General features: G+C 49.9%; 2 protein-coding genes across 5 annotated transcripts in view; both read right to left on the bottom strand.

Moving 5' to 3' along the window:
• Nucleotides 1-4,736: 4,736 nt before the first annotated feature.
• Nucleotides 4,737-12,367, bottom strand: CYP26C1 (cytochrome P450 family 26 subfamily C member 1; the record flags this gene model as incomplete). The annotated part of the gene is made up of 6 exons (XM_079792985.1): nt 4,737-5,114; nt 7,171-7,500; nt 9,150-9,305; nt 10,656-10,931; nt 11,431-11,655; nt 12,164-12,367. 6 exons carry the CDS (start codon nt 12,365-12,367, stop codon nt 4,737-4,739), a joined length of 1,569 nt encoding a protein of 522 aa, XP_079649111.1.
• Nucleotides 12,368-14,020: 1,653 nt separating this feature from the next.
• The window catches only part of EXOC6 (exocyst complex component 6), a 133,931-nt gene continuing 120,928 nt past the window's right edge, over nt 14,021-27,023 (bottom strand). For all 4 annotated transcript variants that reach the window (XM_079793461.1, XM_079793462.1, XM_079793463.1 and 1 more), the window contains 2 exons: nt 16,481-16,593; nt 14,021-15,382 (listed from right to left, as the gene is read on the bottom strand). In XM_079793461.1, coding sequence (XP_079649587.1) covers nt 15,250-15,382; nt 16,481-16,593 — 246 coding nt within the window. In that variant the 3' untranslated portion in view covers nt 14,021-15,249. The remainder of the gene's footprint in view (nt 15,383-16,480; nt 16,594-27,023) is intronic.

Genomic DNA, 27,023 nt, shown 5'->3' with positions numbered 1-27,023 from the left:
TCCCCCGGAGCGCGCCTCCTGGGGCGCGGACCTCGGAGCCGCCCGCCTCCCCCATCCAAGGTGTGCGGAGCTCCGAGGTGGCGACGGGCGCCGGCCGGAGCTCGGGGCGCGTGGACTCCAGCCCTGGGCTTCCCGGCAGTCTCTCTGGAATCCCTCCTTTCGGGTCCGACGGGCGGTCCCAGCACTGAGCTGCCTTCCCTGATTTTCCAATTACGGGCGCCGCGTGGGCTCCCCTTCCACCTGCCAGGGAAGCAAAGGGAAGTGCGTGCAGGGGTCGTCAAGCTGCTTCATCCCACTGATGGGGAAACTGAGGTCCAGAAGCCGAGCAAAACGGGGGAGGGGGGGCCTTCCCGACTCTTCGGAGAGATCCGGCCAGGACCCCCTGGGAGAGCCGCGGGGGGAATCAGGCAGGATCCTGGATCCCAGGTACCCAACCCCCTCAAGGGGAGTCATGGAGGTCCAATCGAAGGGTCCAAGCAGCCTCCAGGTCCCTCAGGTGCAAACCTGCACAACTCAGCCCCAACCCTGGAGACCGCAGGGGCGATTCCTCCATGGCCGGCGCCCTGCGACCTGGCCACAGCCGGGCGGATTCCGATAACCCGAGGCGTGCAGCCCCGGCTGGGCAGAGGGGGATGGGGGCTTTAGCTCCAGCAGAATAACGAGACGGGGACAGTGGAAGGAAAGCCCGGGGGTCTGGACCCGAGTCCTGGCTCCATCTCTCGTGGCATCACTTTGGGCAAGTCACCACACGTCCCTGCGCAGGCCCCTCCCCGGTCCTTTGGAAGCGGTCCTTCCCGACCGTTCCACACCTCGGGGTAGCGTGTGAGTTTCCAAGGGGGGCTTTGAGATGCAAATACTGTTTCCAGCTCCAGGCACGCTGGGCTACACCGGATCCCGGAGTGACCGGGGCGACCGTCCCTGGCGCCTTCCTGGGCTCTTCGGGCTCCTACCCTGCCTAAAGCCACCCGCCGCCGGGTGGGCTGGGTGCTCTGCAGGCCGCCAGTGGGGGTGTTGGCATCCCAACTGGGGAGCGAGTCTGCTGGCCTTGGCCCCCAATACATGGGTAACCAGCGCTGCAGACGCCGAGAACGCGGACCCCGCGGGGAGCGCACGTGCGGTCCCCTCTTCCCACGCGGCCCAGCCGCACAGCTTCCCGCCGGGCGGGGCCGCACGCCCCACTGGTTCGGGAGCGGAACGCACCCAGCCGGGCCGAAAACAAAACGGAACAACGTGCGTTTGTTTAAAAACTGGACACCGGCTCTCGCACGAGCCCACCTCACGCCTTGGAAAGCGTCCCGGGCAGATGAGAAACTTTATTCGTGAGGGCTGTTCAATACGCGCCCCGCCCGCGGTGGTCCCCGAGGCCAGTGGGATCGGAAACCACCTGCGGACTGAGGGGCCGCGCAGACCCCGCCACGCTCCAAGCGCACGGGTCGCCGCCACGTGTTTGGGAGAGTCGGGCGTTTCCCCATCACCCTACTGGGCATTTCAGAAGCTCCAGAAAGGCGCCTCTCACACTGTCATTGCTTCTAACGACCTGGCGGCTCTAACTGGGGCGCCAGCTAAGCTCTGGAACTCCTGCAGGAGCCGAGATTTCCAGAGGCGATGCGCAGATACCTCGGGGCCGCCCCTTTCTGAGCAGCGTCTGTGGCCGGGGAGCGACGCTGGCGAGCGGGGGCGTGACCAGGGGCCCAGTCCCAATCCTCAGGCCTGACCCGCCTGTGACCCCTGCAGGCCGGGCCGTGACATCCGAGTGAACCCTGCAGGGCCGCCTCGCCAAGTTCAGCGAGCGCCGGGTCACAAGATGAGCAGAGCCTCCGGGCTGGAAATTGCCACGGGGGTAGGGGAGTGTTTTCATCTATCTGCCCATCGAGAGCCCTGGGGGCGCCAGGCAGGGCGGCCGTCAGGCAGAAAGGACTCAATGGGAGAGTGAAGATCACTAAACAACATCTTGAAGGGGGGTAGGGGGGAGGAAGGGCTCAATAAATTACCAGCCCAATAAGAACTTTGATCTAGAAACCTTGCCAAGATTTCTTGGGTGGCAGCGGGCGGAGAGAGGGAGGGGGGAATGGTTCACTGGAAAACAAAATGTTTCCAAATTGTGTATAAAAGTCTCCCTGTGGCTGGGGGTTGGGGTGGGTGCGGGGAGTAGTTTTTGCTGGGGGAAGGGAGTCCGGTGAGCTAGGGCAGCTGAAGCACCCCTCTTCTCCCTTCAACCCCTGCTTCCCATCGTTGAACATTCTGTCCTGGCTCAGGGTTCTACACCTGCTGTCCCCTCTGCCTGGGGTGCCCTCTTCCAGGCCACCACTGGCTGGTTCCTTGCAAAGTCCAACCGCCTCTCCTGAGAGAAGCCTTCCTGGCCCACCCTGATGAGTGTAGCCCCCAGGCACTCAGCATTACAGGCCTGATTTTCTCGCCAGCACTTATCACCATGGGACATATTCTTGCTCTTTTGTTTGCTAGTTTATTCATGGTCCACTTCCTTCGTGAGCATATCTGTCCAGGAGGCTCAGGGACCATGTCTGCTCCTTCCTCGGGGAAACTGGAGCTACTGACAAAGGAGCTCAGGTATCCCGTGAAATTACTGAAAATAATGGGTCAATGGAAAACTAGAGTAAGAGTGGAGCTGCCCCCTACAGGGGCTTGAAGTTAGTACAGAATCCAGAGCAGGTAAACCAGGTCTCCTGGCACCGGCTACACGGTCAGGGCTCCTGAGAACGCCCTGCTTCATAGTTCTCTTCTCTCCCCAAATCAGAATCAACCCCCAAACCTGGTCCTCCTGCCACCACACCCTGGTGGGGCTTCTCAGGCCCCGCTGTTGTCTCTGCAGCCTCTGAGCGCCCTGAGGGCAGGCCTCAGTCCCTCCACCTTTGCTGGCTCTGGCGCCTGCGGAGCCCACGGCCTGATGCCCTGATGCCGGCCCTGTGGTCAGCAGTGGGTGATGAATTGCCCTGAATGGGGTTATGGTGGTGTCAGCCTGGCTCGGAAAGGCCCGCTGCGCTCTTGAGCTACTGGCCCTGCTCACGCCTGCTGCTTCCCCCTGTCCTCCTGGCCCAGGGATCCACCTTAAGCAGAAGGTCAGGAGGGCACCAGCTTCCTTCTGGTTCACTAAGGGGTCAGCTGGGGCCGCAGAGGCAACTTTCCTGCCTCACCCATCCCGTCCAGGTCCAGCGGCCCCCGCCAGTCTGAAGATGGGTGGCGGATGGAGGCTGCTGGGAATGAAGACACTGGAGGCTCTTGGCTTTGATTTAAACGCTGATAGGAATCTCTGTGTTGGAAAGGTCCAGAGAGAAAGTGCTTACGCCAACTAGGGATCACTATGAAAGGACCGAAGGGCTGAGTTCTACCTACATGGTGGCCTCAGGCTCAGAAGGTAGGAGGGAGAGCTGTGTGTGTGTGTGTGTGTGTGTGTGTGTGTGTGTGTGTGTGTGATGGGGGAAAGGAAAGCACTGGTCCGCAGTCCAGAGCCCATTGCTGGCTTCTTAAGGGGTCTATCACCTCAGTTTCTCCTCTGTAATAAAGGAGGTGGAGGTGGTTTGGCTCAGTGGATAGAGCGTTGGCCTGCGAACTGAAGGGTCTCAGGTTCCATTCTGGTCAAGGGCACATGCCTGGGTTGCAGGCTCCATCCCCAGTAGGATGGAGATTGGATGCAAGAGGCAGCCAATCAATGATTTCTCTCATCATTGATGTTTCTATCTCTCCTTCCCTCTCTGAAATCAATAAAAATATTTAAAAAACAAAAACCAAAAAGGAGGTGGAAGTATTGACCCTGCAGCCATCTATCATGGAGCTAATTGGCAGCCCAGCTCCTGGGGCGATCCTATGCTCTGTCTGCAGTCTTGGCCCCAGGCTGCCCCAGATCCAGGCCCCTCTCTGGGTGTATGCTGGGATGGGTCATTGGGGGGGGGGTCTTTCCTGGGTGTCTCCCACCCTCTACTCCATACCTTTCCACAGGGAGCAGCTAGCTGCCCAGCTAAGCCCTAGCCTCCTCACTCAACTGCTACCAGGAAACTATTTCTTGGCCTTCCTGTTTTGGGTACAAATATCCTAAACCTGAGTATGTCTCAACCTCCCGTGAAAATAATCCGGCCTTAGAGAATAGATGTGCCTATTCTCCCTTATAAATGGGGAGATTAAACAAGTTCTTGAAGAAGGAATTTTTCTTTTAAGAAGTCGCCAGCAGAATCCGGTGATGTTGAGCCGTTTAGAGCCCTGGAAACACCCGCAGCGTGGCCATGGCTGCCTGGGGGCCTGGCCCAACGCCAGGGATGTGCTCCCGGCGTCCCCGCTTCTGCCCCAGGGTCGCAGGTCCAGCCGTGAGCGCCCCGTCTCTGGCACGGTCCACGAGGCGGCCCCACGATCCAATCACCCTCCCAGGTGTGGCACAGAAAGGTGCGACCGCGTAGCTCCAATGGAAATCCGTTCCTTCCATCCCTGTTTCGGGGTCCTGGGAAGGGTTTAAGGAGCTTGGCCCACGACCTGTCCTTCCTAAGGGAGTGAGTGAGGTGGAAAGTGCCCAAGGTCTTGCAGAGATGGAGCGCGCAGGAGGCACCGCCTCACCTGCCCGGGCCTCCTCCGGTGCCGGGGCGGTGGCTCGCGCTCGCCCTCGCTCAGAGTCCCGCACAGAGCCTCATTCGGTGGCCGTTTGTTGAACGAGTCGAGAGCGCACGACCTGGCACCGGGGAAGCGCAGATGGGTGTCGCCAAGCCACTGACCATGTCCCACAGCGCAGCGGATCAGAGGCAGAGCCCATCTGGCGCTGCCGAAGGCGCGAGCGGGTGGAAAAAGAGGCGCAGCCCGTCCACCGGGTGCACGATGGGCACCGTCTGCATGGCGGGGAAGGCAGGCGTGGCCAGTTCCCAGCGCGCCGTGCGCACCAGCTCCACCGCGAGTAGCTGGAGCACCGCCTGCGCCAGCTCCTGGCCCAGGCAGCTGCGCGCACCGCCGCCGAAAGGGATGTAATGGAAGCGGCCCGATGCGCCCCGCGCCTCCTCGCCCGAGGCACCGAAGCGCTCGGGATCAAACCCCTCGGGCGGGCTGCGGTACACCGCGGCCGTCTCGTGCGTGTCCCGGATGCTGTACATCACGCTCCAGCCCTTGGGTATCTGGTAGCCCTGCGGGGAGATGAGACCTGCCTGACCATGAGGCACCAGGAAACCCGGCCTGAACCGCCCCTCCACCCCGGGGCATCACACAGAATTCTCCAAACTACCAGGAACTTGGTTCTAGCCCAGAAGCTAGGAGACCCCTCTGTGTTCCAGTCTCGGGTCCTTCTCCGGTGAGCTGTGACCTTGGGCTAGCTTTTCAATCTCTCTGAGCCTCAATTTCTTAATTGTAAAATAAGAACAAAAATGCCCATTTTGTTGTGAGGGTAAAATAAACGGGTCTGGCATATATGTTAGGGGTCAGTAAAAGTGATCTGTTGTTATGTTTCAATGTTTTGTTTTTGTTTTTTCTTCTGACGTTAGATCAGGAAATCTAAATTCTAGTCCTGTACCTCCCTGGGCTGGAACAATGCAAATGACAGGGACCCCCATTTCTCTGTGATCAGCTCAGTTATAGTGCTCTTCTCTGCACTGAACTACAAAGTGCCTGTCCGTCCTTCCATCCACCAGCTGTGCAATGATAATGTTCAGGTCTGGTAGTTACACTTTAGAAGGGTGCACAGGAGAATTAAACTGGAGAGTCCTTAAAATGTTGGAAACAGCTTTCCCATTCCCTCCGTGCACCTCTGGCCTTTACAACTGTTCCGCTTTCTGACATGCCTTTCTAGCATGGTATGTCCGACTCTCCTGCTTCCCTCGCCCCGGACTGGCTCCAGGTGTCTACGAGGAGGTGCTCAGACAGGCAGGGAGAACACCTTAGCATCATGGAGGGGCGCTCTTTCTCCTCCCTGGGACTGGGGGGATGGCTAAGACCCCTGAGCTCTGCTCACCCGGGGGGGGGGGCCTGTGTTCCTCTCCCCGCTTCCCTGTGGTCTTGTACGGCACCCCAACACCTGCAGAATGAAGTCTGAATTCCAAGATGCAGCATCCAAGATCCTTCTAACCCACCCCCTTTGTGGGGAGCTGTCCTCTCTCTGTGGTGTGCTGTCCCCATCCTAACCCTTTACTTCTCCAGCTCAAATCCCTACCCTCCAAAATGTTTTGCGGTCATCCAGGACTAAAGATCACTCTCTTCCTCACACCACATTTGGGATGGGGTGTCTGTCGGGACAGCTCCCTTTCTCTCCATGATAATCTCCTCCAGGGCAGAATCCCAGTCCCCACGGTGCCCTGGATTCCTGCTTTGCGATGCACCAGGGATGTCCGCAGTTTAAAGTAAGGGTCAGGAAAGGAGGTGCCCATTCTGCCTGCAGCCTCCCAGGGACTGAGCCGGGGAAAGGGGACTGCGGCCACAGCTGGATCCGGCCCGGCAGACACCCCGTTTGGCCAAGGAGGCTCCACTCCTGGATGCTGCCACTGTGCAGCACAGCCCTGCCCACCTGGGGTGTGGGAGCAGGAAGAGATCAAGACAGCTTCCTTCCAGAGAGGAACCGGAAGCCTGGAGTGAGGTGGAAAGTGCCCAAGGTCTTGCAGAGATGGAGCCAGGCCTAGACCTTAAACTTCTTGCCCAGCCCAGGCCAGCCTGATCAGACCATTAGGAGATGCCAACCCATATTTCCACTGTCCTGTTCTTCTGGAATCTGGCCTTAGCAGAGCCCTGGACAGGTAACAATGATGGTTCCTTAATCTTGTGAGGGAGTCAGAGGGGTGAGGTGGGGGACATTGTGGAGTGGGGTATGGGACATTGTGTGTGGGGGGGTGGGGGGGTGGGGAGTCTCTTTGTTCTCCACCCAGATCCACTGGCTAAGGGGGGAAGGGGGCGGGTGCTGAGCGGAGAAAATTTTTTTTTATTGTCAAACTTGGCTCTAATTTAGTTTGCAGACCCACACAGCTGCCAAAAGCAGAGTATATGGGGTCCCTAACCTGTGGCCTCGCCAGGCGCTAGGCTTGCGCCCCTCCAACGTGGATCTGGGGACATGGAACAGAGCTCAGCCCACGTTACAGGTAGGAACGTGGAAGGTCTGAGAGGGGAAGGGTAGACCTAGGCGGCCTAATCTCCCCACCACCCGCCCCAGCACCGAAGCAGCGGCAGGAGGCGGGGGAGGGAGGGAGGGGGCGCACTTACGTCCAGCTCGAAGGTGCGCAGTGCGGTGCGGTAGCCCCCGGACACGGGCGGCAGGAGGCGCAGCACCTCCTTGACCACGCAGTCCACGTAGGGCAGCCCGCCCAGCGCGGCGAGGCTGAGGTCTGGCGCGCAGCCACAGTCTGGCCAGCGCCCCGCGCCATCCCCTGCGGCCCCCGGCCCGCAGCCGCACGCGCGCCCCAGCCCCTGGGCCTCCAGCTCCTGCCGGATCTTGGCGATGGCCGCCGGGTGCTGCAGCAGCAGCAGGACCAGGGAGGTGCTGGCGCTGGCGGTGGTGAAGAAGGCGGCGAAGAGGAGCTCCACGGCCGACTCCTGCAAGACGACAGCCCGGCGGCGCCGAGTCTCCGTCAGCGGGCCCGCCCCGGCCTCGCGGATGAGGTGTGAAGCCCAAACTGGCCTCGGCGCCAAGGCCAGGGAGCTGGGAGGTGCCACTGTGGCCGCTACGTGCGAGGGTCGGGGAGTCGATCCCGTCCACCGCTGGGGCAAGCCACAGTAGCAACTGGCAAAACCAGGATCCATCCACTTGCCTTGGAGGGTTCCCCGAGATAATGCTAGGAACTTATTCCGTGCGCTGTTCTTAGTGCTTTGAGTGTATTAGCTCATCCCATTCTCCCCTCTCCCCCCACCCCCTCCCCACAGCCTGCCCTCGTCTTCCCGGGTTGGAAAGGTCCCTGCAGCCAGTAGTCCCAGTAGTAGGACTCGGAGCCCAGTGCTCTTAGCCGTGTGGGTGCTGCCTGCGGCCCAGCTGGGGCTCCGGCAAGGACTGCAGTGGAACTGGGGGAGGCGCCTGCAGCAGCAGCGCCAGCCCCGCACCAAAGCTGGCTGGCATGGTGGTGTCTTCCTCCCGCTGAGGGGAGCGGTCCCAAGGAGGGACTACCTCTCTTCCCGGTCTGCACTGCCCAGGAAAACAGGAGGGGCCTGCGGTTTCATCCTCCAAGTCTAGCCCTCGCTGCCTGCCTTCCCCTCCCAGCTCCCTGCCTTCCTTCCTGGCAGCACCCACAGAGTGCTGATACACTGATCTGTGTGATCGTAAGATGAAGGTGGACTCCACCCCTCCTGCACCTCAGGGGTCAGGGCTGTGTTTTGATCACTGCTAAATCCCCTGTCCCAGCAAAAGCCCGACACCCACTAGGTACATAATATTTGTGGAATGAATGACTCAGTCCGAGGCTCACTGTCTGCCCTGAACAGGATGGAGAGCCAGGACAGAGACCTTGAAGCCCCAACCTCTTCCCTGGACAGGCCTGGCCTGGCTCACCAGTCCTGAGTCCCAGACCAGAACGGAAGATCCTGGCAGAGGCCGCGGGTTTCTTCCAGAGAAGCTGGGACACTGCCTCCCCATCCCTGTCAAGGCAGTGGGACCATCACTCCTTTCCACACACTCCCCTTCACTGCCAGAACGGCCCCTACCCTCAGGCTCGGTCCCTACCCTCAGGGCTGAGGTGTTTCCATTTCTGTCTCCTGCTCTCCAACCTCCCCACTCTTTTTGGGGGGCTGTCAAGATGTCCTGGGGGCCATTCCCCCCACCTCCACCGCATGCGCTGTATGGGTACAGCCAATTCACACAGAGGCCATACAAAACAGGTAGAAGTGTCAGGTGCCAAGGTGCCTTATGGGAAGAGAGTACTGGTTTTGGGGAGGAGGGGTGCTTCCAGGAGGATGTGGAGTTTGACCCTGAGCCCTTGGGATTTGTAGAGAAAAGGAGTGAAGGGGGTTTCATGGTCAGGAGGACAGCAGAGGTAAAGGCAGGGAGTGACAGAGAAGGGGGAGGGAAGTGGAGCTGGTTGTGTCCAGAAGAGCCTAGGACTCAAGCCTTCAAGGCTCCCACGGAGAGTGGGTCTGGCTGAGCCACGGCCGGAAGCCTGGTCCTTTCCCCCTCGCCCTGAGGAGTAATTGAGGCTTAAAGTGGAGACATACCCTCTAGGACTGCAAGAGGGGAGGAGAGACCGCGCCCCACCTACCTTCAGCTCCTGCACGGAGAGCTCGTGGCCCAGCTCCCTAGTGCTGTGGATAATCATGGCCAGGGCATCGCCCGGCTCCCCGGCCGCGTCTTCATGGAGCTTCTCTGCAATGGCCTCCTCCAGGTGCCGATGTAGCTGGTCCCTTGCCCGGATGCCCTGATGGGCAGGGAGAGAGGGAGGTGGGGCAGGAAGGCTGAGGGGGCCAGGCCTGGGCACCTCCTCCCCACCCCCAAAATCTTCCCAAGGCTGCTCTGGCTCTGCTGAGTTCCTAATGTTAAGTGTCCCAGCTTAGTTTCATGCCTGGCACACAGAAGGTGCTTAATAAATGCTCAAAGTTTGTCCACTTTTCCAATACATCATTCTCTTGTTTATCACAGCTCTCTTTGAGGTAGGCAAACAGTTTCTTTGGTCCTTCTGGGAGGATGTCGAGGCTCAGAGGGGTCAAGCAATCGCCTAGAGTCACACAACGGTCAGTGCCCATTCCTGGCACAAAGTTGTGGTGGTGGAACTAGCCCATTGCCTTTCCCCTGCATGGGTAGGGACAGTGGGCACCAGTACAGAGAGCAAAGGACAGACACTTGATGCACCCAGAAAAGCTCTTGCTTAGAGGACAGGATGGATGTTTTAAGCATTAGCCTCTGTAAGGGGATAGGCAAGAGGGCCAGGGTGTCCCTTCAGAGTTCAGGGCGCAAGTACAGCAAAAGCATTTGAGCGCCTGAGTTTTGTAGTTAGACTAGATCAGGTTCAGATCCTGCCTCTCTGCCCCTCTACTAGCTGTGTGATCTTGGGTAAATTATTCAACCTGTCTGAGCTTCAATTTCTTCATCAGCAAAATGTGAAGAACACTTTGCAGGTTGAGAGGATTAAATCAGGAAATGTATCCAAGCTGATCAGCCAGTAGAATGCCCCTTTATACGTAACTATTATTTTTGTTCAGGTGACTGAAAACCGCTGCACTGGCACGGTAGAAGCCTCAGCTCAGAGAGAAGGGAAAGGCGGGATGGGGCTTCCTAGCTGCTCCCTGGGCCCGGCCCTTCGCTCTGAAGTCGGAAGAGGCCGCGGTTCTCTAATCCGGAAACTAGCGGGCCCGGGGCCGCGGGCGGGGAGCCGGCACCCACCCCTCTCCAACCCGGGCTGGCGCCGGGCTGGGCCAGGGGCGTGTCTGCGGCCCATCCGTTCCGCAGCCGTCGGGGCTTCTAAAGGGGGTTGGAGGCCCGGCCAGGAGGCGCCGCTCTGGGGAGGGGCTGGGCCGACTGGCCCGGCGCCTGCCACCGAGTATCCAAAGGGAGGCCCCGCGGCTGCTGGGACTGGAACACGGCCCATCTGGCATGGCTCAGAGAGGGTGTGTGGCCCGCCGCGGGTCACACAGCGAGTCAGGGCAGACAGAAGGCACCACCACGCCACGCTGCCTCCCCTTCCTGGGCTGTGCCTGTGCCCCTCAACAGAAGTGACCTGGGGGGGCGTCTAGGGAGCCTCAAGAGGAGGTCGGGGGCTGGGTGGCAGTACCTTGCGCAGGCCGCTGAAGGGCACATCCAAGGGCAGCGAGAAGAGGTTCTCCACAAACTGCTCGAAGGTTCGGGACAGCTCCGCGCATTGCGCCTCGTCCAGCCGCAGCCCCAAAAGGATGCGCGCGGCCATGCGGAAGGTGAGGGCTTTGGCAGCATCGTAGACCGCCACGGGCCGGCGGGCGGCGCACCAGGCGCGCACCTCGCGCCGCAGCGCCCCCTGCAGGCGTGGCACGTAGCGCTCCAGCGCCGCGCGGCTGAACACTCGAGCCAGAACCTGGAGGGAGCGCGAGGGGTGAGCCCTGGCCGCGGACCGGCCTCCTCTGCTCGGCAATTGCAGAGGAGCCAAAAGGCCAATTTGGGGACCTTCCTCTTCTAAGTGGCCCGGACCTATACGTGATGGCTTTTGCTCCCCATTCCCTCTAGTTCTTTTCTGATGTACAGTCCCCCCCCCCCTACATGCATCCAGGCTCCCTCCAGCTGCCTCCCCCTCGAGGACGTCGTCCCTAACTTCTCTCCGAGGCTGTTTCCAGCGCTTCTGGTATCTCAGTTACAGGAGATCGGAGACGAAAGGACCTTTAAGTCCCAGTACTGGCCTTAAAAACCGAAGTCGGAGAAGGTAAGGAACGGGTCCGAGGCCACCCACTGGTTGGCCAGGGGTTCCGGCCAGGTCCGTAGTGTACCCCTAACAATTAGTCCGGGCCTCGCCCACAGCAGGTGCCCGAGGAACCGCGGGGTCCGAGGTCCCGACGGCCCCTTCTCTGGTTTTGGCTCACCTTGCGCCGCTGTCGGTGTGGCTCGCCAACCGCGCCGAGCAGCGTGTGCGAGCCCAGGAGGATGTGCGCGCTCTGCGGCCACTGGCTGCGCACGAGGCGGTGCTCGCCCAGCAGGATGGTGCGCACGTTCTCGGCGCCGCTCACGCGGATCACCGGCCTGCCCAGCAGGTGCGTCTTGAAGACCGTCCCGTAGCGCTCCCGGCGGGAGCTGTGGAAGCGCGAGCCCTGCAGCAGGCGCAGCGAAGAGGGCTGGGGCCGCTGGGGACCTGGCCCAGACCTCCCAGCCGCCCCTGGGTAACAAATCCCTGCTCCAGGCTGGTGCGTTACTTTTTAAAAACTCTCAAATGGGCCTCGCGACTACCCTATAGGAGTGTAGATGCCGCTGCTCCCATTGGTGAAATGAGGAAAGAACTTAGACTGGGGACGGTCAACACCAAGGGCTCACGGCTGAGATGCCCCTGACTCCTGATTCTAAGCTTGCAGTCCATAGGTGGCATGTCCTTCCTAGAGCCCTTCTGTTCACCCCCACGATGTGTTGGGACGAGTTTAAGTGGCGTGATGGCAGTCCTTTCGAGGGAGCAGCTGGCCTGGCCGAAGGCGAGGGCGATGTATGCTCAGTGGGCAACGGGAAAGACAGGCTACGAACCCTGGGAGCACTGAGAGCGAGGAGGGTCCGGTGGGAGCCAGGGGAGAAGGGGCCATCTCGGGGTGTGGGGAAACGCCGACTGCTCACCTGAACTAACCAGTGCAGCGTCTCGCCGAAGAAGGGCCAGCCCATAGAGCCCTTGGGCAGGGGCAGGGCGGAGGCCCGGTCCCGGCTCAGCATCCAGCGGAGGGTCCAGAGGTGCTGGGCCAGGCTGAGCAGGAGGCCGGCGCACAGGAGAGCGGTGCCAGCCGCCCCCAGCACCGACAGGCAGCTCAGACCGCAGGGGAACATGGCGAGCATGCAGGGCGCCAGGCCGCTCTGAGCGCAGGGGCGCAAGAGCTGGGGGGCAGGCAGCGCGCAGTGCTCACCAGTTCTGTCCGGAAAGGTGCTGTCGCTTGGGGGCCAAGCCCGAGAGCTATAACCTCGGACAAGGATTTCTCTCAAAGCAGACCGGCAGCGTCAGGCGGCAGTGCCCGCACGCCTTAGGGAACGTGCCTTCCCCAAGGCCCGCACACTGGGGACTTTTCCTCTCGGGATGCTGGCTGCTTCGGACCGCTCACGCCTAGCATCTGCGGGCACCTCCCACCTCCTCCCGGGGCCAGTACTGCCCCCTCTGAGAGAAGCAGCAAGGGCGAGCAAAGAGGGGAGCACTCACCGGTGTTGCCAACCTGGGCTTCAGTCACCAGGGCTGTAGACCCCCGCCCCACCTCTCGCTCCCCCAGTCTGTTAACTCTTCTCCGCCCACCCCGACATTTATATAGACACCGGCTCCCTCCCTACGGACTGATCCAGAAACACCCGACGTGACGCTCTATGCATATTTAAAGCGCTCTACGCAGGGTACTGATTGGAGGCGGTGGGCTGCGGCGGGCTCGCCGAGGGGCACGGAGCAGGGCGTGGCAGCCGCAGCGGCACCGCGGAGGGACCGGCCGAAATACTCGGGCGGGGTCTCCGGGTTCGAGCCAGAACTTGCCGGCGGGAGCTCCGCGGTGGGCAAACCGCGCGCACTGAGCTACGGTGCGAGAGCTCTCTCTCTAGCGTCCGCACCCTCGAGCTTCTAAGAGCCCTGTCCCCTCCCAGTGCCCAAAGCTGAGGTCGGGGGTTTCTCCCATTTGCTGTTTCCCTTTCGGGGGAATTGCGGACTTCGACGCCCACCTAGGCTTCGCAAGCGCCTACAAAGATAGCCGGCGTCGAGATTCTCCGATATCCCCCACTCCTTCTGGTCTCTGATCTACCACTTCAGGAATCCTTCAAACGATGGTCACATTGCCAGGTGGTTAGAGCGCACGCCCGCGCACCCAAGGGTCTCAGGTTAGATTCCTGGTCAAGGGCACGTACCAGGGTTTTTAGGTTCGATCCCCAGCCAGGTCGGGGGCGTGTGGGAGGCAACCAACCGATGTGTCTGTTTGACATCGATGTTTCTCTTTCTCTCCCTTCCTCAATTTTTCGGGTGAGGATAAAAATTTTTTTAAAAAAGATTGTCATGTCATTGTTGCCCGAAGCCAAAGAGAAGCAGATTTCCCACGGCTCCTTTCGGGTCTCAGGGACCACATTCACCACCCCCTTCCCCTTCGGAGGCCCCGCCCCAGTCCACACAGTTGCTTTCTGCTTTGCATGACAGGGCTCCAAATGCCCCCAGCACTCGCGCGTCCCGGTCCCTACAGCAACCAGAGGGCGGAGGTCCAGCGCCGAGCTCCTGTGTTACCGAGAAGAGTGGGGTGAACGCCTCAAGGCCATTCCGGCTGTGCAGGGGCAGCCGCTCTCCGAATTTGGGACACCTCGCCCAAGCCGATGCCCTGGAGGGCTGGATAAGGCACACCAGCGACACCCACATTCCAGTCTTCAAAGAGAGCTGGCTAGCTGTTCACCCTCCTGTAGCAACTTCTAAGAATTACCATGTTTTCCATGCAAAGTTTTAAAAGTGTGAAAAACCTTAGGATAAGAGATGGTCAAAAGAACGTTTATTTTGTTTTAGTGACACCCTATTTCAATAACTAGGGAATAATACCCTTTCCAAACGAAGCATTTGTTTTAAATCAGGAAGCTCTGAATAGATGCTAGAGCAGCTCATTTTCAATAACTTGCTCAACCTCTTTTATATTTCATCACAAAATCAAGAAATGTACATATAATTCTTTACACTTATTTTACAGAGTCAAATAGAAGTTTCTTACAGGCATAAATCCTGAAAATGTAAAAGGAGCATTCGCATAAATACAATGACGAGAACGTAAGGATCAGCTGCTGTTTCCATGTGGACTGCAGTGATGTACACACAGGAAAACGGACGCTCGTTTCAGGTTTTCCAGAGTTCATTTGGTTTGGCTTGTGTCCAGTGAGGGTACGGTAGGGAGACCTGCTATTTGAAGGAAGTAACCTGACCCCTGTGGCACCGTGTGTGCAGGAACACAGCTACCGTCCACAAGCTGCACCTGAAGTGGTTACCCCACTTACTTCCTGTCCTCTCTTTTAACTTGACCCAAACCAAATAAATTCTAGAATGGGGTCAGCTACAAACAATATAGTTAGAAATATTACCCCTGCTGAACAGAAACATTGCATCTTTAGAAAATCCAAACACTTGTCTTCATATTCAGAATGATTATATTAAGCCACCCAAGGAGAACAAATAATTCACATTCTTACGGAGTTAAATCAAGGTTGATTTCAGGGACCTTTAAAGATTTACCTATTTCCCCCTCAGAATCAGCAGAATTAGAAAATTTTTGTCTACTTAAATTATATTTAGGTGAAAGTAAAAGCTGAAAGTCAGAAAATGACAGTGAAATATTCCCATATCAGACATGATTGCATTCCAAAACCAGATACCGATGGAAAAACAAAACAAAACCATCATTCAAGTCTGAATAAAAAAAGATATGTAGAGGCATAAGTTTTTCTAATGTATTTACAATCAGTTTCATATACAATTTTGACCTGATTTACATATATTTTTAAAAGTGAAAAATTAATGTCACATTTTCCATATATAAAATAGTATTCAATTATTTAAAAACCCATACAAATGATATTTATTACTGTGTCTCATTCCAGCTCTCATCAGCGTCTTTTCTTTTGTGTTCTTTAATTCTGCAAACTGCCGCTACCATAGCCAGTTAGAGATAACTATTCAGTCACGAATTTGGTGTCACTGAGTGCATGGGACGTGACGTCTATGTGTGCTGGGACATACCATTCACCAAACTTCGCAGCTGTTTCATGACTGTCTCTATCAACTTCTGTTTGTCTCGATCATTCTTCCTGAACTGAGCAAATATATTGTTCTTTTTGCTAGTATCCTTCATCCTAGGAACATATGTGAATGAAGAAGCTTAGTAAAAGAAATTATAAGCTATGCTGTCACAAGTATCCTCGGGGGCTCTGAATTATCTAACATTAAGCCTATGCTTGAAAAATATGTTTCAAAGAAAATAAGTACCAATAGAATTAGGGAAACAGGTACCACACACAAAAAAATTAGCAGCTTTATTCTATATTCTCTATAAAGGGGTATTTTTGCATTAGTATATAAATCTAAGGTATTTATTTTCTAATATTATACTATTTTCTAATATCATTCCATAAAGTATGCTAAAATACATACCCTCTATTAACTGCAAATTACACTCAGCAAGACAAGGTAAAAGGAAAAATAACATTAGAAAATTTAAAGCAGCAATTTTTTTTTTGGCCTCAGTGGTGTTTCATGGTATTGTAAAATAAATTTACATGTATTTTAAACAGTTCTTTTTCCTCCCAAGTAAAACACACCACAGACATTTTGAAATGTGGGGAAATAATATACACTTTTAATTCAACAATTAAATTTTAATAGTGATACTTAAAATAAAATATGATTGAGTAAAAAAAATATCTGCCACATAATTTGGCAGAAACCAACACCTAAATTTGTATTATTTTTAATTGGACAAGATACACCAGTAAGTGTCCTATTACTTTAGTTTTTACTGTATTACTTTTTAAATCACATGTTTCTCTGCTACAAAGAACCCAGGCCCATAACGGTGGGGTTTGATAGCACTCACTGGTGGCAGACATTCCAACTCCTAGCCACATTTTACAAAATAACTTTTTTCCTATGTTATAGCATAAAAAAATATAGTTCCAGTTCTCCCTGATCTCAAGTAAACACATTTCTAAGGACAATGAAGCCTGCTATTGAGGATACAGTAGGAAAAATGTTTTGTTCATATTAACATAAATAGCAATCTCATACACCAACACTAAAGGGCAAAAAAGAGGCTTATGTTTTGGTCATTAAAATGGACTGAGCCTTTAAGCTCCCTTTAGACATTTCTCTTTTGATGAAAATCTCTAGTTCTTTAATCACTGAATCACAAAATGCTAAAATATTATGTAAAAAAGTTTTCAGAATATACTCACTTCTCCAAAAGAGTAAGGGCTGTGTTTGGATTCACCCGGAGGTACTTAGAAGCTGGCTGTCCATAATCAGCTAGATAAGTAGACCAATCCCAAACCATAAACAGGTCAAGGAGCTGAGAAAGATGGGGAAATGTTAAACCAACTTTTAGCTACTTACCTACAGCTAATACATAAGTATATGCCACTCTAGTTCCACTGTAACATGACCTGCTTCTTAGATAAAAACAGAATAACGAAATTCCTTTTTGAAACTTCATTAACTGCACTTTATAATCAAAATAGTATTTACTATCTTTTTACTTTTGAAGTCATTCAAATTGTCAGGGGTTGCTTTTCAAATAAAATACTTGATTGCATTTTCAAATAAGTATAAAATGAAAACAGTTAATATTAACTATATTAGGTATAGAGATTTTAAACTTTACACATTATTCAGTTCATACTCAAATTTAATGAATAAGGTTTGGTGAAGAATGTTAAAAAACTTAAATTTAACCTTTTCTCTTAGAGGTTAAGTATGTTTACCTTTCTAAGAAGCCATTTGCATCTAGACTTTCCCAAAGTAATTTAAACCAAAAGCTCGGATAATCTCAATTAAGTGCATTAAACAACCTCTGCTGGATTCTCCCTGGTGATAGATCCTCAGTAGTCTTATGAAAGGAGGGCTTCAGGACTCAGCATGTTAACTCTAGGCAATCATTTTGTATAAACAAACAACAACAAAAAAGAAACCCTCTTGTTTTCTGTAATGTTTTAAAATCGACTATTTGCTTTATAATCTCCAGTTAGGACTGTTGTCAAATATGGAAGTAATCTTTTAAAAGCAATGCCATGCCTAAACCAAAGCACCAAACTCCTTATCCAACTTTAAAACCCTAATCCCCTTTAAGCCATTTAAAACCAACTTCCTATCCCCATTTGAATTGTTTCAGAAAGCTAAATGCTTTACTTACTATCTTCCTTCAGTTTTTATATTATTCCTTCTTTTTTGTTTTAACTCAGAAGTATACTGCTTTTGCTTTCAAATGAGTGAAGCATTTGCATTTACTCATATGCTATTCTATTCAAGCCAACCCACTAACTGTGAGAGGAATAAAACTTCTGGGGTGGTTCAAACCTACAGAAAGGTTACAAGAAACCAGCTCTTCCTTTGGTAGATAATGGACTTGTTTGACTCTTTCCCCATCCAACAGACAGCTATAAATAGAGAATTTCTTGTAAAAGGAGGAAAATTCTATCATGAAAATATTAAGTACCAATATTAAAAGCCACTCTATTTTTTTTTCAGACAACATTCTAGGCCATACCAAAATTTAAAACATAGGTACAGAAACTACACTGACACAAAGTTAAAAGAATGTACTATGTAAAAAATAAAAGGAAACTTATTTAAAGTTCTGTGTAATTTTTGACTGTTGCAGCAAGTATTTTTTTTCCTTCCTTTCACAAGGAGGAAAAGTTACTTTCATATTCTCCCATGGTGAAAATGTAAATTTGTGTCACTTTTCTGCAATATGATTTTGTTATATGTTTAAGAACCTTATAAAAATGGTCATTCTCTTTGACTCAGTAATCATACTTATAAGAATTTAACTCCAGAAAATAATAATAAAGATGGACAAAAAAAGTATGAGCAAAGATATTAATCTCAAAAATGTTATCTGTATTATCAAAAAACTGAAGAGAAAAAAATACCTGAAAACAGCCTAGATCTCAATATTAAGATAATGATTAAATAAGAAGATGTATCTATAAGACAATTATGCTGTTATTAAAATTGGTCTATACAGAATTTTAAGCAGCTTGGGAAGATGCTTATAATAAATATTCCTACTGAAATTACATAAAAACCCATCAAAAAAGACTGGAAGAAAATTTGAGAAAATGTTCGAATGGCTGTTATTCATGTGATGGGATTATGGGTAATGTATTGTCTTCTTTATTTTCATAATATTCACAATGGAAATGTATTAACTCTAGAGTTAGAAATAAGGTTTACATATTTATATATTAAATTTTGATAATGACTACTCCTCACAGAGTCGTTAACAAAAGCCTTATTTTGAAGGATTCCTCTTCAGGTTAGGTATGTGTTTGCACAAGTGTGTGTGGGCATGCACACAGTCAGCAGAAAGTAACACTTAATAACTGTATACTGGCTGTAATCTCCCTTTCTTTCCAAAAGGCATTAGCAACATGACCTTTGGGATTTGCAAGAGGAAGAGGCCTTAAAATAAGTCTGTTTTTCTCTTGTGCAGATCTACCCCCAGGTGGGAAAGGAGGAGCCCACTTAATTAAAAACCTACACCAACTCCAACTGTGAATATAGAACTGGTTCTTCTACGGCACCAAAACAGACTTTCCTAGATAAAGAAATATTATGCTTACACTTTTCACATATGGCCAGACAATCCTATGCAAATCTCTTACCCCTAGACATTACAGGAACCACAAAATTTAACCTGCCTGCCCACATGTAGACAAATCTAATCGACATGCTTTCAATTTTACACCAATACTTCATAGAACTACATATAGTACAAAGTTAACTTGAAGTAGCTATGGAAATCTGCATAAATCTGCACATTAATGGTGAAGGAATGCATTGCCAATGTGGATAAAAGGGCTAAGCACCTAGATAACATTCATTTATTCATTCAACCAATATTGACAGCTCACCTATAAGGAGGCAGCGAAGTAGCATCTGTGTTAGGCACCAGGATATAGTACTGAACAAGACAAAGTCCCTGACCTCAAAGAGTTTACATTATATGTGGAAAAGGTGGAGGGGCAGACAGTTAACAAGGAAACAAGTAATATTTTGATGTTAACATGAAGAAATTATTTTTTTTAAAAACTACTCACACAAAACCCTAGTATTCACACATAAGGAAGCTACTATCAATTTAATATTAAGTAAGATAGAAACTACTGATTTATGTAGGAGCCAGTGACTGCTTGCTCATTGTTCTCAGCCCATGAATCAGTGGCTGTAGACTTGAGCACCATTTCAGTGTCTATGTCCTAAAGTTTACATGGACGTGGGTGGAGAGGAGATATGGGGCCAGCAAGCATGCTGATCTCATATTCTGATTTCTCATTTTCATGTGTGTAAGGATTTTTCAAATGCACCACACTGCATCAGTAAGTAAATAGAAACAAACGAGGCAGGAAAACGCATAAGTGTCCAACAGAGTGTAACTACTCAGTAGATATTCAAGAAATAACTGGCTGATTGATGATGCCAGACCACTACACCAAGTTTACTTAGGCTTTTTTCTTAGGCTTCACGAGTACAAAAAATGAGCACCCTCCAGATCCCTTTGGCTATGCTGACAGCTCTCTGAAAAAGGCCGATGTTGGCCTGCAGGCAAACGAGGGCCAGTGAACACAGTCAACTATCTTCCCCCATCTTTCCCAGGATTTGACTGGAGCATTGGTAAAGCCAGATTCCCTCACAAGAAAGCACTGGGTCTAATATTGAATGTGTTAAATGTTCTCCCTAGAGAAAGAAGCACTAATATTTCTGAATGGTCTTCCCGTATCCCTTATCCATAATTATAAGGTCCTTTTTCATTTTTAAAAATTTTAAACTGAAGTGAAAGATGTAACACAAAATGAGAATGTTATGGAACAAACACTATACCAGGCCGATTGATGGACTGAACCCATTTCTGTAGGCTGCTACCCATGCCTGCTTTGACTAAGATGCATGATCTCTGATCTTTGGGATGGTTTAAAAGAGCATGACTGCTCTGGAGCCGGAGTGTGACAGGAGAGGATGAGGAAACTGGGGTGATGACAGGTACAACCACTGACACTCACCTTCACTCCACACAAACAGTCAGTGCCTTGGGACCTGCCTCTCATGTTCCGTCAGGTTTCATGAGATGCACTATGTCCTTAATAGTAAAACCTTACTATGGAAAACCTCATTTCTCTATCTTGAGTTTTGCTTCCTTTAGATGGCAATACACAAACAATTAATCACACCAAATCTCTCTCAGTCTTTTAAATAAACAGTAAGACATAGTCTCAACAGGTGAATTTATTATTTAACATATATACCTAAAATTCAAAGATGTAGATCAAATATGAACAAAAACAAAAATCTCCCCTAGATTATCCAAGAGCAATTTTACAATTACTTATTAAAGGATAAAGTCAGGCATATTATAATGAAAATCGGTATTAAGTTCTATAAATGGGTTTGTTCCAATAGTCAAGTAAAGTAATTCCACCTTAAATCCTTTTGGGAAGTAAGCAAAGTATGGATCATATAAAAATGAACAGCAAAATAATGTGCCTCAGTTCTATCTCCTGATTTATAAGATTACCTAAAATTAGTATCCTAACTTTTTTTTCACCAGGGATTCAAAAATACCCTTCATAACTAATCTGATAACATAAAGTGGATTTATGCCAATATTTGTAAGTGAGTTGTAAGTTTCACTTCCTCAGCGTTCCCTGTGTGTGTCCACCAAACAAAAAGATTCAGCTTACGGAAAGAAATGGTTGCATGGGTGGTCCCATTTATATGCTCAAATAGTTGAATCACTGAAGAATTCGTCTGTGTCATCACATTTAGCTTGCTGACAGTTTCCCATCCTAAGTCTCACCCTATATCTACACCCAAGAAACTTGGGGTCTCAGACCTGTTGAGATCACTTTGTGCAAATGACACAATGAATCTAGGCCGATTTAAAACCATTCTATGGAACTCGAAGTGACTTTTTGCCTTTGTAAAAGTGAACCCAGAGTGCAGGTCATTTTTTCCTTGAATCTGGTTTAGCTTTCTTTGTTTTGGGTCTTTTGGGTTTTGCTTTTGAAGCACCTCAGGGGCAGTGACCCAAGACAGAAGATAAATAAAGTTAAGCCAACCTCAAGAGAAAAGCAATTGGGGATACCAGGTTTGCTTTTGTAAATGTGAACAGTGACCTGGGGGCTCAGGGTCAACCTTAGTCCCCCAAAGTCCCTTTTCCCAAACACCAAATCCACCTGGGACCTCAGAGTTGCTTTGCAGATTCCAAAAGTAAACCAGGAGATCGTTTTTCCTTTGCCTCCAAAAAAGAAAACCAAAGCAAGGGTTCCTAGAGGGCTTCTGAGATTTAAACTACACAAAAATCCTAAACCGTAATACAGCTTTACGGAAGAAATATGAGTAATTGGGCACGGGGGATTCAAGAAAAATGGGTCTTACTAAGTTAGCCACAGTGGGGAAAATACAAGCCCTTTTTCTAAATAGAGGTTGAAATCAAATAATAAGCTATATGACTTTTAACGTACTTGGCTTTACCCACTTTCCAGCTCTCTGAAAACAGCACATTTGGAAAAATCCACATACAGCACGGAAGAGAATTTTAAGTAGCAGACAGAAAGGGCTAGGGCCGTGGTGGACAAACTGCGGCTCGCGAGCCACCTGCGGCTCTTTGGCCCCTTGAGCATGGCTCTTCCACAAAATACCACGGCCTGGGCGAGTCTATTTTGAAGAAGTGGCGTTAGAAGTTTAAGTTTAAAAAATTTGGCTCTCAAAAGAAATTTCAATCGTTGTACTGTTGATATTTGGCTCTGTTGACTAATGAGTTTGCCGACCACTGGGCTAGGGCAACACTAGGAAGAAGCAGTATTGTGCCTCCACCCCCTCACTCTTTGTCCTCCTGATGCCTTTTGGCTCCCTGATGCACCTGAGCCCTCGCCCACGCCGGCCTTTCTCAGCCGGCCTTTCCACTCCCCTCCGCGTGAGGACCAGGAGGAGCTTTGAGCAGAGGTTAAAAGGCACCGGTCTCTTCAAGTCACCTCACCCAGGTGGACTGCACACAGCAGAGGTCGACTGTTCCTAAAGTACTCTTGATGGTAAGCTATGTCGTAGTCCTAGATAACTGCTTTCCATCCCTACTATTACTACTACTGTCCTAGTTCCAATATAGGAATCACCCCCTGAGGCCTCTGGTCTTGCCCATCCCCTTGCCTCTCCCTTCTAATACGCCAGATCCATCAACCTTTACACACTGATGCCAGAGATCCAGCTAAAATACAAATTTGGTCACACCATTCATTTGCTTAAAACTTTCAATGGCTTCCCAAGTCTTACATGATAAAGTTTAAGTTCTTTAACATGACATGAAAAGTTATTTTGCACCTGATCCAGGTCAACCTTACAGCTTCTTCTCCTGACTTGTAACTTAAACTCCTAAACAAGAAATACTCGGAACTCTTATAAACCATGAAATGATAAACCTGTACGTTTATCACTTTCTTCTCTGTGTGGAGTCTCCTTCTCCTCTTCCTCCAGGTAACTTACTTATTCCATAAAGTTTAAGTTGGGATTCACTTCTCTCAGGAAGCCTTCCCAGACCAGGTGGTCTTGGTTGTGTTGGCTGTTCCTCTTTTCTAGCACCCTCCATACATCTCGAGTAGTTTTCACAACATATTGACATCATGGGTTAATTTCTGTCGATTCACTAAAGAATCAAGTATCAATTAATTCCTTTTGTAGTTGGGTGACTCATGGCTACCTCAGCCCTGTCTCTTTCCAATAACCCAATAGTTGAAGTGCCCTGTCTTCTTCCTAAAAATGACCTTTGTAAGTGCCTCAAAGCTGGTGCCTTATTTTGCTTAATATCTGTATCTTCACATTTGGCCCAGTTCCTGGTATAAATTAAATAAATGCATGTTGAGATGAAATTCACAGGTTACCTTTTGACACAGAATTTTAAGTCTACACTGAACCCACATCTTACATACTAAATAAGATGACTATGTTATCTTACGTTACATGTAAACTATTAATAATTAAGATACCTTTGAATTTTTAGTAATATCTTATAATTATTATGAAAGCCACACCAGTCCATTTTATTGACTGATTTATTTTGTTCTATAGAATATACTAAAATATTTTACAACCCAAGTTCTGCTCTTGAGATTACCTTTTGTCAACCAGTGATGACACCATCAAACATGTTAAACAAACATTCTTGGGTCATACATTTAATTTTCTGTCCAGATCCATTACAATATCTGCCACTCTTGTATAGCAGGTAGTTATGGAATGACTTCACCATTGGAGCTCAGACTTCCAATATTAAGGAAATCAAACCCTGAAACTCATGATTAGAGATGTTTACTAGACTTTCAATTTTCCCCAATGAGTCATTTTGCCTCACTGAAGCAATGAAGAAATAAGATCTGCTTGTATGATCTGACTTTGGAAGAATTTGAACAATGAAGGAAGACAATACGGATTAGCCAATGAAAAAAAATTGGATGCCAACGTATCTATACTCAAGGATATATTAGAGAGAGTAGCTGCTTGAATGAAGAAAGACTATCTGGGGTTTCTTTATGTACTCCTTCATAACACACTTGTTAAGAAGAAAAAGGGGGCTCTAGCCAGTTTGGCTCAATGGCCTGTGGACTGAAGAGTCCCAGGTTCAATTCCGAACAAGGGCACATGCCCGGGTTGCAGGCTCAATCCCCAGTAGGGGTCATATAGGAGGCAGCCAATCAATGGTTCTCTCTTATAACTGATGTTTCTATCTCTGTCTCCCTCTCTCTTCTTCCCTCCCTCCCTCCTTTTCACTCTCTCTAAAAATCAATGGAAAAAATATCCTCAGGTGAGGATTAACATCAACAAAACACAAAAAAAGGAATTTAAGGGGTTTTGTATCCTCACTCATTTTATTTCTTTCTAATCTTATAATAGATTTTATAATCTTTACTCGAACAATTTTTCCAGAAATATATTTCGGCCCTAGCAGGTTTGGCTCAGTGGATAGAGCGTTGGCCTGCAGACTGAAGGGTCCCAGATTCAATTCCAGTCAAGGGCATGTGCCCGTGTTGTGGGCTTGGTCTCCAGGGGGGAGTGTGCAGGAGGCAGCCAATCAATGACTCTCTCGCATCATTAATGTTTCTATCTCTCTCTCCCTTTCCCTTCCTCTCTGAAATCAGTAAAAATATATATTTAAAAAAATACATTTCATTTACTTTTCTAGAATCTAAAAGGCACTTCTCTTATGCTAGACAATTTATTAACCCTAGTCATCCAGTTAACTTGCGGACCTGATTGTACATGTAATTACATTTTGTCAGGTATAATAATTTGCTTAATAAACTTGTCAGAACACTTGCTGTATAGTTTGTTTCCATGATAAATTTAGTTTTCCTACAACCTCACGGCATAATTAAATATGAAAAAAGGGCGGTAATCAGACTATACCGAAGCTGATTCACTAAGGCGGGAGGACCTAGCATGCAGCCATGGCTTACTTTGGGGCCTGATGCTTTCCTGAGTGCTTAGTAACAGATTTCTGGGACAAGCTGATAGTGACAACACTGTGACATTCTGGCTATGCAGGTATCCACATGAACTTCAAAATGGGCAATAAACTTGAAGGTGCAGCTTAGCTAAGAAGCAGCTATTGGTAAAGAGCTTCAGCTATAGCTATACACTTTCACTATAGGTTATAACAGCAAAACACAAAAAGTAAAACCAAATAAAAACAACAGAGGAAGGACTTATTTTCTTAGGAAGATAAATGCAGCCTGCAGAATCAAGTGGCTTGTGAGCTAAGCTCTACAATGCTTGCATGATGTGAATCTGCACTACAGGAGTGCCAGGGCAAAAAGAAATCCCTACCTGACCTCTGGGTAACCTGAACAGGAAATGAGGACATTTCTAAGCAAAATAGGCTGTGTCATCCTGCTAAAATAATTGTTTCCATTGACACTTTGCATAAACATCTTACATGAGGTCACCAGAAAAAACTCAAGCCATAGCATCTCTTCTTTGTTTTTTGGTTAATCCTTACCTGAGGATATTTTTCCATTGAGTTTTAGAGAGTGGAAGGGAGGGGGAGAGACAGAGAGAAACATCAGAGACACATTGATTGGTTGCCTCCTACATGTGAGATGGGCCGGGGATTAAGCCAGCAACCAACGAGGTACGTGCCCTTGATTGGAATTGAACCCGGGACCCTTCAGTCCATAGGCTGATACTCTATCCACTGAGCCAAACTGGTTAGGGCAGCATCTCTTCTTTGTAACACATAAACCAGAGCCTGGCCCAGTACCTTCAACACAACTAAGGTAAAGCTTGTTGATAATTAGGAGGACAAAGAAGGGAGAGAGGATAACAGGTAAGAAAGTTGGAAGCATTCTTTAAGATACAGATTAGTTGAAAATCTGATATAATAAAAGCCCAACAACTAAAATGGTGGAACGACCAGAGACCAGAATGACCATGGCCCCTCGCCCTGGCTCGGCCCCACCCTCCAGTAGGGACCCTCACCCCAATCGGGGGCAGGGCCAGCCTACAAACTGCCCGTGGCCCCTCGGCCCGGCTGGCCCCACTCCCCAGTGGGGACTCCCGATCTGCGGGCCCCATCAGGGCAGGCTGGCTGGCTCCCACCCATGCACCAGGCCTCTATCCTATATAATAAAAGGGTAATATGCAAATTGAGTCTAATGGCGGAACGACCAGAATGACCGCTCGACCAGTCACTATGAGGCGCACTGACCACCTCTCTGTCCCTTTCCCTGGCCAGCAGGCTCCGATTGCCCGATGGCGAATGGGGAACTGGGGGTGGGTGGCGGGGGACATGGGTGGCGCCAGGCCAAGGCTCCCGCCCCACCAGTCACCCACAGAGGGCAACCCGCAGTGGGGGCGGGGCTGGTGAGCAGGCGGGATCGGCCTACCTCTCGGTCCCTTCCCCCAGCCATCAGGCTCCGATGGTCCGATGGCGAATGGAGAACCGGGGTGGGTGGCAGTGGGGGCGGGGGGGGGGCACGGCCAGCGAGCGGGCAGAACAGCTGACCTCTCAGTTCCTCCCCTCGGCCAGCAGGCTCCAATCACCCAATGGCGAATGGGGAACCAGGGGTGGGTGGCAGCGGGGGACAGGGCCAGCTGCAGATAGCCAGGGAAGATGGCCCTGATCACAGGCCAGGCCTAGGGACTGTACCTGTGCACGAATTTCGTGCACCAGGCCTCTAGTCAATTAATAAAAGATTTTTTTAAAAAGGAATTTAATTTTTATCAATAATTGAGTAATTAAGAGTAGTCAATCGTTTTGAACTACTCAACAAAAACTACAACTTAAAAATAAGTCACTTTTTTCAGAATAATTAAAAAATATCTGATATTTGGTTACGGTGCTTCAGAATGTTAGAGACTGACACCATTTGGTTGGGAACAATCAAGCTCCTCCAATGTCTCGCCTAATCAATATCCTATGGATATTATTTGTTTTCTAATTATAGTTCTCTTGGATAAAAAGTGCTATTTCATGACACCAATACTATATTTATTCACAGGCCCTATTAAATTCCCTTCCAATTCAGTTTTGAAAAATATCAAACTACTTTCATTTTGTATTAATCATTTAAGGGTGTTGTAAACTTTGGGTCTCAAAGTCCTCTTCTATTTGACATTAGCAATGAAATGATGATGCTAACCCAGTCTTTGGATACAAGTTCATAAGTATAATGAAAGAGATATTCACACAATTATGAACATGCTAATTACAGTGATAGAATTATGTATAGG

This window comes from Cnephaeus nilssonii (assembly GCF_951640355.1).
Source record: "Cnephaeus nilssonii genome assembly, chromosome: 16".
Lineage (NCBI taxonomy): Eukaryota > Metazoa > Chordata > Mammalia > Chiroptera > Vespertilionidae > Cnephaeus > Cnephaeus nilssonii.
This window is presented reverse-complemented; position numbering and strand designations above follow the sequence as displayed.